This window comes from Leptodactylus fuscus, chromosome 7 (assembly GCF_031893055.1).
Source record: "Leptodactylus fuscus isolate aLepFus1 chromosome 7, aLepFus1.hap2, whole genome shotgun sequence".
NCBI classification, from domain to species: Eukaryota; Metazoa; Chordata; class Amphibia; order Anura; family Leptodactylidae; genus Leptodactylus; species Leptodactylus fuscus.
Genome location: NC_134271.1, coordinates 16,001,634 through 16,018,055, shown reverse-complemented (window position 1 = coordinate 16,018,055; position 16,422 = coordinate 16,001,634). Strand labels below are relative to the sequence as shown.

At 43.7% G+C, this 16,422-nt stretch overlaps 1 protein-coding gene across 1 annotated transcript in view; it reads right to left on the bottom strand.

Annotated features, from left to right (window-relative positions):
* Positions 1 to 1,892: 1,892 nt before the first annotated feature.
* The window catches only part of ALX4 (ALX homeobox 4), a 53,749-nt gene continuing 39,219 nt past the window's right edge, over positions 1,893 to 16,422 (bottom strand). Inside the window, exons 2-4 of the mRNA XM_075281203.1 lie at positions 14,729 to 15,015; positions 7,416 to 7,544; positions 1,893 to 2,419 (exon numbers count right to left, since the gene is read on the bottom strand). Coding sequence (XP_075137304.1) covers positions 2,096 to 2,419; positions 7,416 to 7,544; positions 14,729 to 15,015 — 740 coding nt within the window. The 3' untranslated portion in view covers positions 1,893 to 2,095. The remainder of the gene's footprint in view (positions 2,420 to 7,415; positions 7,545 to 14,728; positions 15,016 to 16,422) is intronic.

The window sequence follows — 16,422 nt, the reverse complement described above, 5'->3', positions numbered from 1 at the left end:
TGAGAGCTCATTTGCATAGCTTTTTTTCCCAGAGGGCATTGCCTGGCCTATTTGTTGACAGTACCCCTAAACCAATGGGTACGTTAGCGCCCCCTACTTATTATTTTATAGGATTCCTTACAGATGTGCTGACTCATGTAATATAAAATACTCATCAGATACAAATCGTATTCCCATATTCAATGGATAAGTGGGCGCCCTGATCAGTAAGGGGGTCCCATTTTGGACATGGACTTGGTTTGCTATAGAGCTGGCTCTGGCATCTGCTATGGGGTCTGTAGGGTTGTAACAATGAAACCTCAGTGTCCTCGGAAAAGTCTGCGACTAAATCCTATTCAGGCGTTAGAGCAGCGGTCTGCAACCGGTTGTTGAGGAACTACAACTCCCATCATGCCTTGATAGCGCCCGGCTGCAGACCTCTGCTTTACAGAATCTCAATCATATTTCCACCAAAAAAAAAGGCTTATATTAGTATTTACAAATAAATAGGCGAATGTTACAAGAACGTAATGGAGCCGGATACATACAAGATACACACCCTGCAGGGGGCGCAGTGGAGACCTGAAGTCGCTGGAAGAACGCGGCCCACCATGTGTAATTCATATGTTCCACGTATAAATGGCTGACTTGGCAGCCCTATTAGTAGGAAGCAGCGGGGAGCCCCTCAGAGAGCAGGGGGGCCGCGTCTAAAGCTGGCGACACACAAAGCAACAAATTAACTTAATATTCTCGTGTGTGCAATCATCACAATGTGTTGGATTCTTTTTTTTGTGGGGGTGGAGGGATGTGTAAGGAGAAGGGACCCTCTTGTGAGACTCCAGGCATCAGTGGACCTTCGCTATTTGAGACGTTCATTGGGGTTCAAGGCACTTTATTATGACTTAAAGGGGGTGAATATTCAGAACCAGCCTAAGCACCCGGCCCGGCAGATAGATAGGTTAGGGTCACCTGAATCGGACAGTGTTTACCCTTTCCGAATCGCTGCCTCCGTTGCTGAGATATTGTCATGTTTGTCAAATGCTCTGGAGCAACATGGGGGCCGCCATTGCAAAGAGCTCATTTGCATATCAACTAAAACAGCAATATCTCGCCAACAGGGGGTCCGATTCATAAGGGGAAAACACTGTTTGATTCAGGTGACCCTAACCTATCTATCTGCAGGCTGGGGTGATATGCGGGATTCTGGTCACATGATCCCTTTAAGCCCAGATATCTTGCATAGTTATACTACTATGACCCTTGGCATTTGACTTAAGGGGCCCCAGTACCATGAGCAATATGGTCTTGCTTAGGGGCCCCACTTCAGATAGATCAATTGCAAAAAGGTTGATGCCACCCTTGATAGAACATTGGAAGAGAATTCTTGGCCCTCCATGGTTCATGTGGGTACCATAGAGTTAATTCTTGTAGCTACTATGGGACCATGGGTCCCACTTTGGGTTTTAGGCCCACCACTACTAAGATCTTCCATAATTCCCCTATGCAGGTGGCCCTGTAGATAAGGGAGCCCTAACAGAGACTGGCCCCAACCCCATGGACAATACCCTACCTCTGCGCACACAAGGGTCATACCTTGTGAATACTGGATGAGCCCAAGGGTCTTCTTTTGCTTTTGGGGACCCCTCCTATTTATATACCTTCCTGTGCAGGCCCATTCATGACTAAGAATGCAAAAAGATGCTAAAAGTAAAAAACTCAGCAAAGCAATCCAATCGCCAAATGTTATACCAGAGGCTCTGTGTGAACTGGTGGCCGCACCAAGGCCTCTCCTCAGGACATTATAAAACCCTGAGGCACCAGGCAGCTCTGCCTGAACATTGCAGCGGCCCAGGCAGAGTCCAAGTCCCCCTGCACCCTCCTCAGAAGGGTCCTCAATAGAAGGCAATGGGATTTCAGAGAAGGCTATCAATGGGCGCAATTGGCCTCCCCCATGAAGGTCAAATATCCCTGAATTGTTGGCGTTTCCTCTGAAGCAGGCGTCTCATGGGTGGGAAGCTTTTAGTCCTGGGGAGGGTAAGTAGCAGGCCCCCCCATTATAAAGTGTGGGTCTGCGCCACGGGGGCGGCTGGAGTGTCAGTATTTGCTGGTAGCGCTGTCATGTGGCCCACGACATGGCCGCGCTGTGTTCTTTGGCTTTCATCCTGAGCGCCGCGATGCTGGAACTCTTCCGGTCGGGTTCAGCGTTCAAGTCGTAACCGTTAATTCCGGGTCCCATGCCCGCGCTGCTGAAGAGGCCGCCCATGTGCGCTTGACCTACGTGAGAGCCGGGACCTGGGACGCTGAGGAACTCTGAGACTCCCCCGGCGGAGTGCGGATGAGTGTGCGGGGACATGCAGGAGGAGACGGTGTCACATGGGACCACGCAGGCCGGGACTGGAGATCCACCATTGTTATTGCCGATCCAAGACGGGTTCTGGATCTGGAGAAAAGGAACAGATGGGGCGGTGAGTAGTGCAGCAATCTACACACAACATAAGCCATACTACAGTCATGTCCTATGTTAGAAAAACATGGTGGCTTTCTTCCAAAAACAGCGCCATATAGGTCCACAGGTCGTGTATGGTATTGCAGTTCAGTCCCATTCAATGCAATTGGGTTACAATGTCAGACACATGTGGCTCTGGTTTTGTTTTTGGAAGAAATCAGCCATGTTTTTCCATTTTAGAGGCCACACAGCTTTTCCAGGAACAGATATTCTATGAAATACATACATTTTACCTGCACTGATACATTGTAACAAACAGGACAGAAGACATGTTTGTGCTGTTGATGTGTTCTGATCAGATTGACCTAATAAAACCTCTAATCTCATAGTCTACAGCATTTATGTAATTTGTGTCTCATTACCTCAATATATTCAAGATGGGGAGAGATTGATATTAGAAATTTGCAAAATTGAAACAAAATTCTATTGCAAATTTACAAAATTGATGAATTCTATTAGGAATTTGCAGAATTTATAAAAAATATTAGACATGCACAAAACCGATACAGAATTATATTAGAAATTTGCAGAATTGGTCCGAAATGATATTACAAATTTGCAAAATTGATACAAAATTATAATCAGAAATGTGCACATCATCTATTAATACAATGAGTAATAAGTCTTCTCCCCCAAGATTGTACCAAATAGTAAATCAATCCCCTTTGTACTGAGAACCCTCCAAAAATCCTATAAAAATGCAAATTGTATGTCGGAAATCTCCAGCCCCAGATTTAGGATGTAAATTTATGAGCGACTGTAATTCAGAATTCCTACTATGGCGTCTACTGTATTTCATTGAACCCAAATTCGTCTTTATCTCCAGCTTTCTGAGCTGCCACAAAGTATCTAAAAGCCAATAGACTTTATTCGGTTCCTTTTGATGGTAGAATGCATTAAGAATTGTAACTGAAGACCGCTCACTTCCCCCAAAAAAACCTCTCAATTAAAATAATACCCCACATGACCTGAAGGCACCCCGGCTACATGGCGGCTGCACTTAACGCTTAGTGCGCTGTGCGACAAACTCATGTGAAGGAAAGTAAAGAACCGGCCTAATGTATAATAATGTATAGTACCGTAATAAGCTGCTACAGTGTATGGCTATATATACATGCTCGGAGAGAATATATAGAGGGAATATATAATACTGCCATGTAGTGCCTGCATAATAATACCATACAGAGCCTGCCTTACAGATCCCAAATACTTCTCCTAAACAGAACCTACATAATAGTTATAAAATACCTACATAATAGTGTTATACAGAACATATATAATAGCACCATACAGAACCTACATAATGCTGTTATACAGAACCTACACAGTAGTGACATACAGAACCAACATAGTAGTGTCATACAGTATATACAGTATGTAATAGTGTAATACAGAACCTACATGATAGTCCCATACACCACGTTCTATAATCGCCAGATGATTTGTCATTATCCCTACTAAGCCGACCTGCCAAATCAACTTCAAGACTAATACCGAGAGATGTAAATATTATTACCAACGCTTATACTATGTAACATATCATCACTAATACTGATACCATGTAATATATTACCACTACTGATACCATGTAACATATCATAAATAATACTGATAACATGTAACATATCTTCACCAGCACTTATACCATGTAACATATCATTACCAATACCATGATGTGACATATCATAATTAATACCAATACCATGTAACATATCATAAATAATACTGATACCATGTAATATATTACCACTACTGATACCATGTAACATATCATAAATAATACTGATAACATGTAACATATCATCACCAATACAGATACTATGTAACATATAGTAAATAATACCAATACCATGTAACATATCATAAATAATACCAATACCATGTAACATATCATAAATAATACCGATACCATGTAACATATCATCACCAATACAGATACTATGTAACATATTGTAAATAATACCAATACCATGTAACATATCATCAACAATACAGATACTATGTAACATATTGTAAATAATACAGATACCATGTAACATATCACCGATACCGTATAGCATATCATAAATAATACCGATACCATGTAACATATCACTGATACCGTATAGCATATCATAAATAATAGCGATACCATGTAACATATCACCAGCATTTATACCCTATCATCACTGATACCATGTAATACATCACCAACACTTATACCATGTAACATATACATGACATATACATGGGGGGCTTTGGGCACAGATTTTTCTTCCACTTCTCCCCCTGAGCAGTTGTCCCGTGCTCTTACTCACTGATTCGCACTGCACTACTCCTTGGGGGTCCCTCAGGGCTGATCCCAGGAGCCAGTGTTTATTTACCCCTAGCCCCCGTATAAAGGTTACAGATATTATGATGAAGGTGGTGGCGGTTGTTTTTCCTATGACATTGGCAGGCACCAGGTCATCTTAGTGCAGATGCCCCCTATGTCTATTGACGTGATGGTTCATATTTCAGGCCCCCCATATCATCCCTGAGGAGCAGGGGAGTAATCTGGGAAGGAATGCAGAAGAAAAGCCTCCAGATGTGGCGGGGAGAGCCCGGATTCCAGCAGTCTCCCTGCAGTTCTCCTGCTCATCAAACATTTGACCTCTGCCTGGTGCAGCTCATTCCTCCTCCTCTCTCTCATCTGCTAGGCTCAGTGATGAAATGCACAATGACCAGGAAGTCAGAAGTGTCAGGGGCTGTCATCCTGCCTCATCAGTCTCTCTACAGTCTCCAGACCCTCTATCTGTCTGCTCATGACACCAATGCAGATGGAGGCAGGCCCAAGCAAAGACAGATATAACACTGATACCATGTAACATCACAGCAAAGAGTAACAAACTTAGCTCTGCTATATCTGATTAATTACTGCTCACTGAGCCAGGTAAAAACTAGGCATGAATGTAACACATGCCCAATGTACCAGGCATCAGGAAAACAATACCTGACATGATCACCTTCTCACTGTTCAGATATACACATATACACACCCTAAAACCAACACCTAACCACTAAGCCATCTTCAGCAAGCAAGATGTGAAGATATACCAGAAAAACACCTTCTTATTGTCCCATATAACATGCAACATAAAGTCAACACCTAACCACTAAGTCATGAACAGAAATTCATATGCAAAACCTACTCACTGAGCCAGTTCAAATGCTCCATGCCAGTCTGTACATCCAGATATACATAGTTACTGAGGCATACATCATATTGCTCGCTGAGCCAGGTAAAAACTAAGGCATGAATGTAACACATGCCCAATGTACCAGGCATCAGGAAAACAATACCTGACATGATCACCTTCTCACTGTTCAGATATACACATATACACACCCTAAAACAGAAACCTAACCACTAAGCCATCTTCAGCAAGCAAGATGTGAAGAAGATATACCAGAAAAACACCTTCTTATTGTCCCATATAACATGCAACATAAAGTCAACACCTAACCACTAAGTCATGAACGGAAATTCATATGCGAAACCTACTCACTGAGCCAGTTCAAATGCTCCATGCCAGTCAGTACATCCAGATATACATAGTTACTGAGGCATGCATCATATTGCTCGCTGAGCCAGGTAAAAACTTGGCAAGAATGAAACTCAAGCCCAGTGAGTTAGGCAGCAAAAAGAAAAACCTGAAACAAACACTTTCTCACTGTCCCATACACACACAACATAATACCAACACCTGACCACTAGGCCATGAACAAAAATTCACATTTGAGTCAAATCAAATGCTGAGTGCAACAAATGCGAACAAATTCTTATTGTAAACATGTATACCTGAAGCATAAAACCAACACCTGACCACTAAGCCATGAACAGAAATTCACATGTGAATCCTACTCACTGAGTGAGTTCAAATGCTGCACGCAACAAGTGTCAGTCTATATGCAAAGATATATGGATTAAATAGTTGTTCACTGAACCAACAAATTCAAACTTCAAAACTCAAGTGATCCTTTTCTCACTATACTCCCCCCATCTGCCCACTGAGCCAATGTACATCAAAACACATGCAAACATTCAATGCTTTACAACCTGTTTTATGTAGATTTTTATACTATACCTACCTTAGGGAGCTTGAACTGACTCAGTGAGACGTTTTGACATGTAGATTTCTGTTTGTGGCTTAATGGACAGGCGTTGGCTTTGTGCTGCGTTTGTGTATGGGATGTTCATTTCAGGTTTTGTCTTCTTGCTGCTTGTGTAAATGACTCACTGGGTATTTGCTCCCTTCATTCCATGCTTTTACCTGGCTCAGTGAGCAGTATTTAATTTTATACTCGTGTTCTCATGCACTTGTGACATGTAGTGTATGGTTTTGCCAGTGTCTGTTACATGCCACCTCTGCTTTGACAAAGTGATTTACGTTTTGATGTTAGGTCTCATGCTGTCTGTGTGGCTCAGTAAGTAAGTTTTAGTTAAATGCTGCTTGTGCATCTAACACTATGGGAATATATATTTATTTTGTGGTATTTTATATGTACTAGACTGGTGAGTATAAACTTGAGTGTGCATATTGTCTATTCTTGTGCAATGTCCTCAATCCCAAGATCTCTGTATATCTGGCTCAATGGCTAAGTGAATATATCCTATCTATATACCTAGCTCTCTATATATAGAGTGACCAGATGTTAAATGCATTTTTCCTTATTGGTGGTGTATTTGTGATATTCTTTACTTTTAGCTCAGTGGGAAGCTGAGTAGAATACTGTATATCCTATCTAGTTATCTGGCTTAGTGGGTAAGAGATATTTGGATGTTGATTTGATATTGCTTGTTTATGTGGCACCATAGCCAGATGTTTATGCATTTTGCCTTATCGGTGGGGTATTTGTGAAATTCTTTTTTTTTTTTTGTGGCTCAGTAGGTAGGTTTCATGTTACTTACCTGAGCATAGTTTTCTGCTCGTGTCAGTAGTGGCAACTCGTAGGCTGAGGAGAAGTGAGTTCGCACTTGTTGCATTTGCCCAAACCTCTCCCTTTTCCTCCATTTCGCCCTTCGGTTCTGGAACCAGACCTAGAAGATGAGAAGAGGTCAGTAAGCTGCCGGTAAAGGCGTCAAGTATGTGGTCATGATCCCAATGTAAGTACTCTGATGACTGAGGGGACCAGAACCGATTGATCGACCCATCCAGGACCTTCATGGTACAAGCAAGAACTGTAAGCCCAATGTGAAAATTTAATTGAAGTGACTGGTAGAAGTATGCCGGGCGATCCATTTATGTCAGATCACTCTATGTGCTGGGGCGGCTCAGTAGTTAAAACCACTCCTTAGCTTTCTGGTTCAGTCTTATCGTTTTGTTTTGATTCTGTAATATATTCCACATCTATGCTTACTGTCATGTGCTTTACGGCAGAATTATGGCCATAGGCAGCAATAGTCTGGAGCCGACTCATTGAGGTCTATGGGAGAGTTTTCTAGACATGTTTGTTGCAGAAAGTGGGAGGAGCTAAGCTGTGATGTCATCTGTTGTCAGTAGTAATGTAATGATGGTCAGTGGTCTTATCTATCGAGGTGTTATCTTCTATTGTATTGTCATATAAGGGAGGTGACTGCTTTTAGGTCTAGTGGTCAGACTAAAAATTGCAGATACTGTACTATAGTGATTTGGAAAATGTAAAAAAAAAAAAAAGATTTTTTTTTTTTTTTTTTAAATATATGTAACATAAAAAACTTGGTTTATAAGTAGGTCATAGTTTAGTAACATAGGATGAGAATCCATAATACTGAATAGTCTGTTCACTTGTCATAATATATCAGTGCAAGTAAACCTCTGTGAGCTAAACACATCCGCGGCACAGACCTCTCATCTGTCCTGGTAGTTCTGTTACAATGTATCAGTGCAAGCAATCCTCTGTGAGCTAAACACATCCGCAGCACAGACCTCTCACCTGTCCTGGTAGTTCTGTTACAATGTATCAGTGCAAGCAATCCTCTGTGAGCTCAACACACCCACAGTACGGACCTCTCTCCTGCCCTGGTAGTTCTGTTACAATGTATCAGTGCAAGCAATCCTCTGTGAGCTAAACACATCCGCAGCACAGACCTCTCACCTGTCCTGGTAGTTCTGTTACAATGTATCAGTGCAAGCAATCCTCTGTGAGCTCAACACACCCACAGTACGGACCTCTCTCCTGCCCTGGTAGTTTTGCTATAACATGTCTGTACGCAATCCTCTGTGAGCTAAACACATCCGCGGGACAGACCTCTCTCCAGCTCTGATGGTTCTGTTACAATGTATCAGTGTATGCAATCCTCCGCGAGCTAAACACATCCGCAGGCAGACCTCTCACCTGCCCTGGTAGTGCTGTTACAATGTATCAGTGCAAACAATCCTCTGTGAGATACGCATATCCGCAGCACAGACCTCTGGTAGTTCTGTTACAATGTATCAGTGCAAGCAATCCTCTGTGAGCTACACATATACTCATCACAGACCTCTCTCCTGTCCTGATAGTTCTGTTACAATGTATCAGTGCAAGTGATCCTCTGTGAGCTACATAGACCTCTGCTAGTTTTGTTACAATGTATCAGTGCAAGCAATCCTCTGTGAGCTACACATATCTGTAGCACAGACCTCTGCTAGTTTTGTTACAATGTATCAGTGCAAGCAATCCTCTGTGAGCTACACATATCTGTAGCACAGACCTCTGGTAGTTTTGTTACAATGTATCAGTTCAAACAATCCTCTGTGAGCTACACATATCCTCATCACAGACCTCTCTCCTGTCCTGATAGTTCTGTTACAATGTATCAGTGCAAGTGATCCTTGTGAGCTAAACCTATCTGCAGCACAGACCTCTGGTAGTTTTGTTACAATGTATCACTACAGAGATTATTAAATAAAATAAAAAAATAACAGCAAGTCCTCTTAGAAGCTGCAGAACGTTCCATCGTACAGTGATAAAATTTTAGATACATAACTTGATGTTTTACTCAGGACTGGCGCTGATATCATTGGGCGGAGCTAACGTTTCGCCGTTCTGTATCGGATTCTCCTGAGAGCAGTTTTTCTGCTTTCCCCTTTGATGTGAGTGTACGCGGCACCATCGGCCTCTCCTCGCACTGAGCACATGTACTGGCCGTGTAACGTGCACTCAGCAGTTTTCGGGTGATGGATGTTACAATGTTCTGAGCTCGGTGATAAATGTATCAACGTTCTCACATATGGTGAAGCCATAACAGCCCTGCGGGTGTCCGGCCGCTACATGTCTGCACAATCACTATTGTTTAACATTCCTGGGAAAGCTGGGTGACAAGTGCTTGAGCAGTGGTTGTAATCCAGCTTTTCCAGATGCCTGAATGACAATACTTGAGTTTCCTCTGCTTGTATCAAGGCGCGTCTTCTAGGTAGATTTACAGTTCAGGTCCCGGGGCGGTAGAATACGCCATAACAGTTATCACCCAGCTTTCCCAGAAACAGATAAGTCTATGACGGCTGGATCTCTGGAAGGACGTGGTATATAAATGTATGTAGCCAGCGATAAGCGAACCTCACATGATTCAAGCGTTTCGCTCTCAAGTCCTGTCATGATATTGATGGGCCCCATGTGACCACTGAGGCCCAATCACAGGCCTCAGCGTTATCCCATGAAGGTTGGAAGAATCCAAAAAAAAAGCCTGGATCAGGAAGGCGACTATGACCATTTATTATTTTTTCGTACCTCGCTCCGATTATTCTACTCTGGGCTCGTGGGTGGCGAATCACAAAAATTTCAAGTCTGAAATTTTTGGAAAACTCGTAACAAACCAGTCCGCTCATCCCTACAGGTAGCTAAACCTCGCCCACATGGGACGGAAAGGTCATTCGCAACCGTCTGTGGGTTAGCTGCATGAATTTGGTCACACCCTGTGTAGTCGTCCTATGGATATGTCACATGGCGACCGAAATGGATCTGAGAATGGCGCCGAAAGTTTATGGCTATGTGCACACAATCTGCTGAGCCATCCCAAGGCCCGAGTCTGCGCCATGTAAAGTAGGGAGGCGATATCATCCGGATTTCGACATGGAATACGAAAATGTTCTGCGCCAAAATCTGTGAACATGAATATCTGCGCAATTTTGCTTTAAAAAAGCCGCTTCACCCCCCAAACTGTGCAGCCATTAACAATGAATATGAAAACGTATCTCGTCGCAGTTCTGGGCCTTTGTATCTGCTCAAGTTTTATATATCTATATCTGCCCCAATGCAAAAGTAATGACACCCTTCTTATCCTCGTGGCTATTCCCATCATCCATTCATCATCTATGGCAGACCCCGGGATTCCAGCGCAGAATCACGTTCCTACATGGCACGGCGTGAGGTTGGTCGGGACCTGTACAGACCATACAGCACATTACGGGGAGGGTCATCAATCAGATGTCAGGTATCGGGGCAGCCAATGGTGTCAGGTACCAGGGGGTCTTCCCGAACTCTGCTTCCCATTCGACATGGTGGATGAATAGGGATTACCAGGGGGCAACGGTGTCAGATTGGTGACAGACATCACACCCGGCAGTGTATGGGGAATACAGGGTTCAGGGTCCCTGTTACTAATGGAGAGAGGGGGGTGGGGGAAGATGTCTTATATTTCATTGTACTGTCCCTTTAAGGGTGAAGATGTCTTGTTCTTTAGTGTACTGCCCCTTTAAGTCAATGGGATCGCTATATCTGATATATCTATATCTCCTGAATGTGAAGAATTGATGAAAGTGATGCCATGGGGCCATTAAGGGATCAGTATTAAAGGGGCGGTCTCACAATGAGCATTTATCAACTAAAAATCCCAGTCACTAGAACGAGGGTCCTGAGCCCCCTGTTCCCCCTCATTGCCTGACCACATTAAGGAGCTTGTTTGGAGCGGTGGTCACATCCTGCGTCCCCCATGCAGTGAGACGGACCAGGGGGTCTAACCCATATTCTAATGATCAGTGGGGCCCCCATAAATCCTGTGAACAAGGGGGCATATCCCTTTAAAGGGAGTCTGTCATCTGACCCAGCACATCAATTCAGCCCTGTAGATAGATAGGTTAGGGTCACCTGAAACAAACAGTGTTTTCCCCTTGTGACTTGATGACTTTGTTGCCAAGATATTGCTGTTGTTGTTAATATGCAAATGAGTGTTTAGCAATGGCAGTGCCCTCGTTGCTCCAAAGAACTCATTTGCATATTGAAAAAAACAATATCTCAGCAACATAGGGAGTGACAAACATGGGGATACTAACCTATCTATCTGCAGGGCTGGGGTGATATGCTGGGTCTGGTGACAGTAACCTATCTATCTGCAGGGCTGGGGTGATATACTGGTTCTGGTGACAGTAACCTATCTATCTGCAGGGCTGGGGTGATATGCTGGTTCTGGTGACAGTAACCTATCTATCTGCAGGGCTGGGGTGATATACTGGGGTCTGGTGACAGTATCCTATCTATCTGCAGGGCTGGGATGATATGCTGGTTCTGGTGACACTAACCTATCTATCTGCAGGGCTGGGGTGATATGCTGGGTCTGGTGACAGTAACCTATCTATCTGCAGGGCTGGGATGATATGCTGGTTCTGGTGACACTAACCTATCTATCTGCAGGGCTGGGGTGATATGCTGGTTCTGGTGACACTAACCTATCTATCTGCAGGGCTGGGGTGATATACTGGGGTCTGGTGACAGTAACCTATCTATCTGCAGGGCTGGGGTGATATGCTGGTTCTGGTGACACTAACCTATCTATCTGCAGGGCTGGGGTGATATGCTGGTTCTGGTGACAGTAACCTATCTATCTGCAGGGCTGGGGTGATATGCTGGTTCTGGTGACAGTAACCTATCTATCTGCAGGGCTGGGGTGATATGCTGGTTCTGGTGACAGTAACCTATCTATCTGCAGGGCTGGGGTGATATGCTGGGTCTGGTGACAGTAACCTATCTATCTGCAGGGCTGGGGTGATATACTGGGGTCTGGTGACAGTATCCTATCTATCTGCAGGGCTGGGATGATATGCTGGTTCTGGTGACACTAACCTATCTATCTGCAGGACTGGGGTGATATGCTGGTTCTGGTGATTATAACCTATCTGCAGGGCTGGGGTGATATTCTGGGACTGGTGACACACTGCCTTTAATCCTTTGATCCCCTGATTGTGGCCACTAATGAGTCACATGACCCAGGATGTTAAGAAGAGATCTGTTGTAAAATTATTAGAATATGATGATTGAGGGCCACACGGTGGCTCAGTGGTTAGCACTGTAGCCTTGCAGCGCTGGAGACCTGGTGTTCAAATCCCGCCAAGGGCATAAAACCATCTGCAAGGAGTTTGTATGTTCTCCCCGTGTTTGCATGGATTTCCATCCCATATTCCAAAAAAGACATACTGATAGGGAAAGATGTACATTGTGAGCTCTATGTAGGGCTCACAATCTACAAAAAAAAAAAAAGAATATGATGATTGAAATAGGACAAGAAAATCCCTTTAAGAACTGTTCCTATGACAAATCTGCAGGTCATAAAGCCATTTGGAGGTGGGTGATTAACTACCAGGCAGGATTCTGGGAAAGCTGGGTTTGATATACATGACCCAACACCATCACATCATTTGCACCCTATACTATACAGTTCATTCTGGGGCTTAGCTAGGGGGCGCTGATGAGTGATGGGCCCTAGGTAATGGGTGATAGGGAGAGTCCATAAACCATTCTCCCTTTGCTAGGGTATTATATACAGAGCTGGGGCAGGAACTGAAATATTTGCCCCAAATGAAGCCCTGCTATGACTCTACGTCGCCCCCAGCCCCCTATCAGGTGAGTGCAATGCACTGCCACATCCTCATAATTCAGATTTACGGTCTCTTCTCCTAATGGAGACTTTTATAGCTGTGATGAATATTACATGTCCTGCCGGGACCTCCATCAGGGGTCTCATCATTGTAGACTTATTGCCCCCCGGGGGGTCATCCTATAAATAGCCCGGGGGGGGGGCTCCGCAGTGGGATGAACATAAGGCAGTGCTATTAGGAACTATATTGTGATACTTATAAGATGGTAATATTACAGATGACACCGCGGCCCCCCCTGTGGCCCCTCTATTCCAGGGGAATCGCAGAGCACACTGTCAGCATTGTGTCCTGGGAAAACAGCTTGGGATGAGGGGGTCAGATAACTGCTGCTTGTTTTCATTACATCTTTAATTTCCTGTAGCCTGTCCTTTTCCCTAACACCACCCCCCATGGATAGGTGGGGGAAGGGATATAGAGGGAGGGGGTGTTAGCGATAGACCTAGACAGGCCGGGAAACAGATATGAATTACACGAGTAAAGCCGTCCATACATCATATAGGGATAGATCAGGTGTGGCTGCTGTGGAACTACAAGTCACAGCAAGCCCAGACATTACTCCATAGACAAGTGTCACAGAACGGATATCTACAGCATGATTCCCTATAGAAACCTCAGCGAGAACTGCTGCAGAACCTCTTTTCATACAGGAAATGATGAGTTTCATGTCAGTCCAATTGGTTTGAAATTTCTAATTGCCAAGAGGTTCTGCAGATCCTCTTTATACACAAAAAGGACGAGTTTCAAGTCAGTCGATGATAGGTTTGAAGCTTACTTTTCAGTTGCCAAAGAGGTTCTGCAGCAGTTTAGGTATTATATGGCTCACTGTACAAGCTGATGCGGAACCTCTTTTGTAGAGAAAGGATGAGTTTGATGTCAGAAGCTGATTGGTTTAAAGCTCACCTCTCAGTTGTCAAAGATGTTCTGCAGCAGTTTATATGATTATTATATGACTTGTTGTCCAAGCTGCTGCAGAACCTCTCAATATTTTTACTTTTGACTTATTTAGCTCACAGAGAACTGTTCAGATGCAAATGTAACAAACCCTCAGCCCCATTGCCCCACTTTCTAGGGGCTTCAACTACTCCGTCAGCACAGAGAATGAGCCAAGCCCCTCTGAAGACCTCACTTTGTAATTTACCTGACAGTTTTCCTGATACAAAGCTCCAAATCCCCTGAATGAACCTAAAGAAAAATGATAAAATTCTAGCTACCTGAACCCATCACTAGGGGGAGCCCATGAGCTGACTGAACTGTTTACATATTAAGGTCAGTATGCAGTAAACCTTTGAGCTCCCTCTAGTGGTGGCAGAAAAGTACATCTGTATAAAGTAATATAATAACATTTTTATAGCACTCTGTTATAGGCAGCTGGCACATGTATGTGAGATCACGGTACCTGCACTCTGGCCTCAGTTAAGTCAGTCCTCATTGCCAGCTGTTCCCGGGCGTAAACATCTGGATAGTGCGTCTTCTGGAAGACTTTCTCCAACTCCTCCAGCTGGTAACTTGTAAACGTGGTCCTGTTCCTCCTCTTCTTTCCTTTGTTACTCTCTGACTCGGCTTTATCCATGGGCAGATCACTGCTTCCCCGATCCTGCGAGCCCTTCCCTGATCCTTCTTTACTCAGATATCCGCTGTCCATTCCTGGGGGTTCACTATTTGGCGTTAGAGAAGTATCTTTACCTAAAAAGGGAGAAAAAATATTTCATTTATTATTATATATCAACAACATATTCCACAACGATTTACAGATATTGTCACCGCTCACTGTCCCACATTAGAACAATACAGGATAAAGCATTCAATATTCTGCTCTGAGCTATATCCTGTATTATACTCCAGAGCTGCGCTCACTATTCTGCTGGTACAGTCTCTGTGTACATACATTACATTACTTATCCTGTACTGATCCTGAGTTACATCCTGTATTATACTCCAGAGCTGCGCTCACTATTCTGCTGGTGCAGTCACTGTGTACATACATTACATTACTTATCCTGTACTGATCCTGAGTTACATCCTGTATTATATCCAGAGCTGCGCTCACTATTCTGCTGGTACAGTCACTGTGTACATACATTACATTACTTATCCTGTATTATACTCCAGAGCTGCACTCACTATTCTGCTGGTGCAGTCACTGTGTACATACATTACATTACTTATCCTGTATTATACTCCAGAGCTGCACTCACTATTCTGCTGGTGCAGTCACTGTGTACATACATTACATTACTTATCCTGTATTATACTCCAGAGCTGCACTCACTATTCTGCTGGTGCAGTCACTGTGTACATACATTACATTACTTATCCTGTACTGATCCTGAGTTACATCCTGTATTATACTCCAGAGCTGCACTCACTATTCTGCTGGTACAGTCACTGTGTACATACATTACATTACTTATCCTGTATTATATTCCAGAGCTGCACTCACTATTCTGCTGGTGCAGTCACTGTGTACATACATTACATTACTTATCCTGTACTGATCCTGAGTTACATCCTGTATTATACTCCAGAGCTGCGCTCACTACTCTGCTGGTATAGTCACTGTGTACATACATTACATTACTTATCCTGTATTATACTCCAGAGCTGCGCTCACTATTCTGCTGGTGCAGTCACTGTGTACATACATTACATTACTTATCCTGTACTGATCCTGAGTTACATCCTGTATTATACTCCAGAGCTGCGCTCCCTATTCTGCTGGTACAGTCACTGTGTACATACATTATATTACCTGCTCCTTCCCTCTAATAGACGGACATCAGATTTTGGGTTTGTAATAAATGGGTCAGACTGGTGTTAGATCCTCGAATTATCTGATACAGATGTAATGAAGAATTATGCATGACCTACTGAAATCCATGTCATCCAGAGCAGCGCTCATGAGTAACATACAGTAATGCAGACAAACCCTAGAACTGGTTTCCTGTAGGGTTAACCCTATCCTCTCCTTTTAGATTTATATAATTATACAATTTTTCCCCAGCTTGGCGTCATTGTGTATTCGCTTACGTCGTGGTGAGGACTGTAATGCGGGTTTCATGGTGTCGGCTGCCAATACTGGAGTGTGGTCAG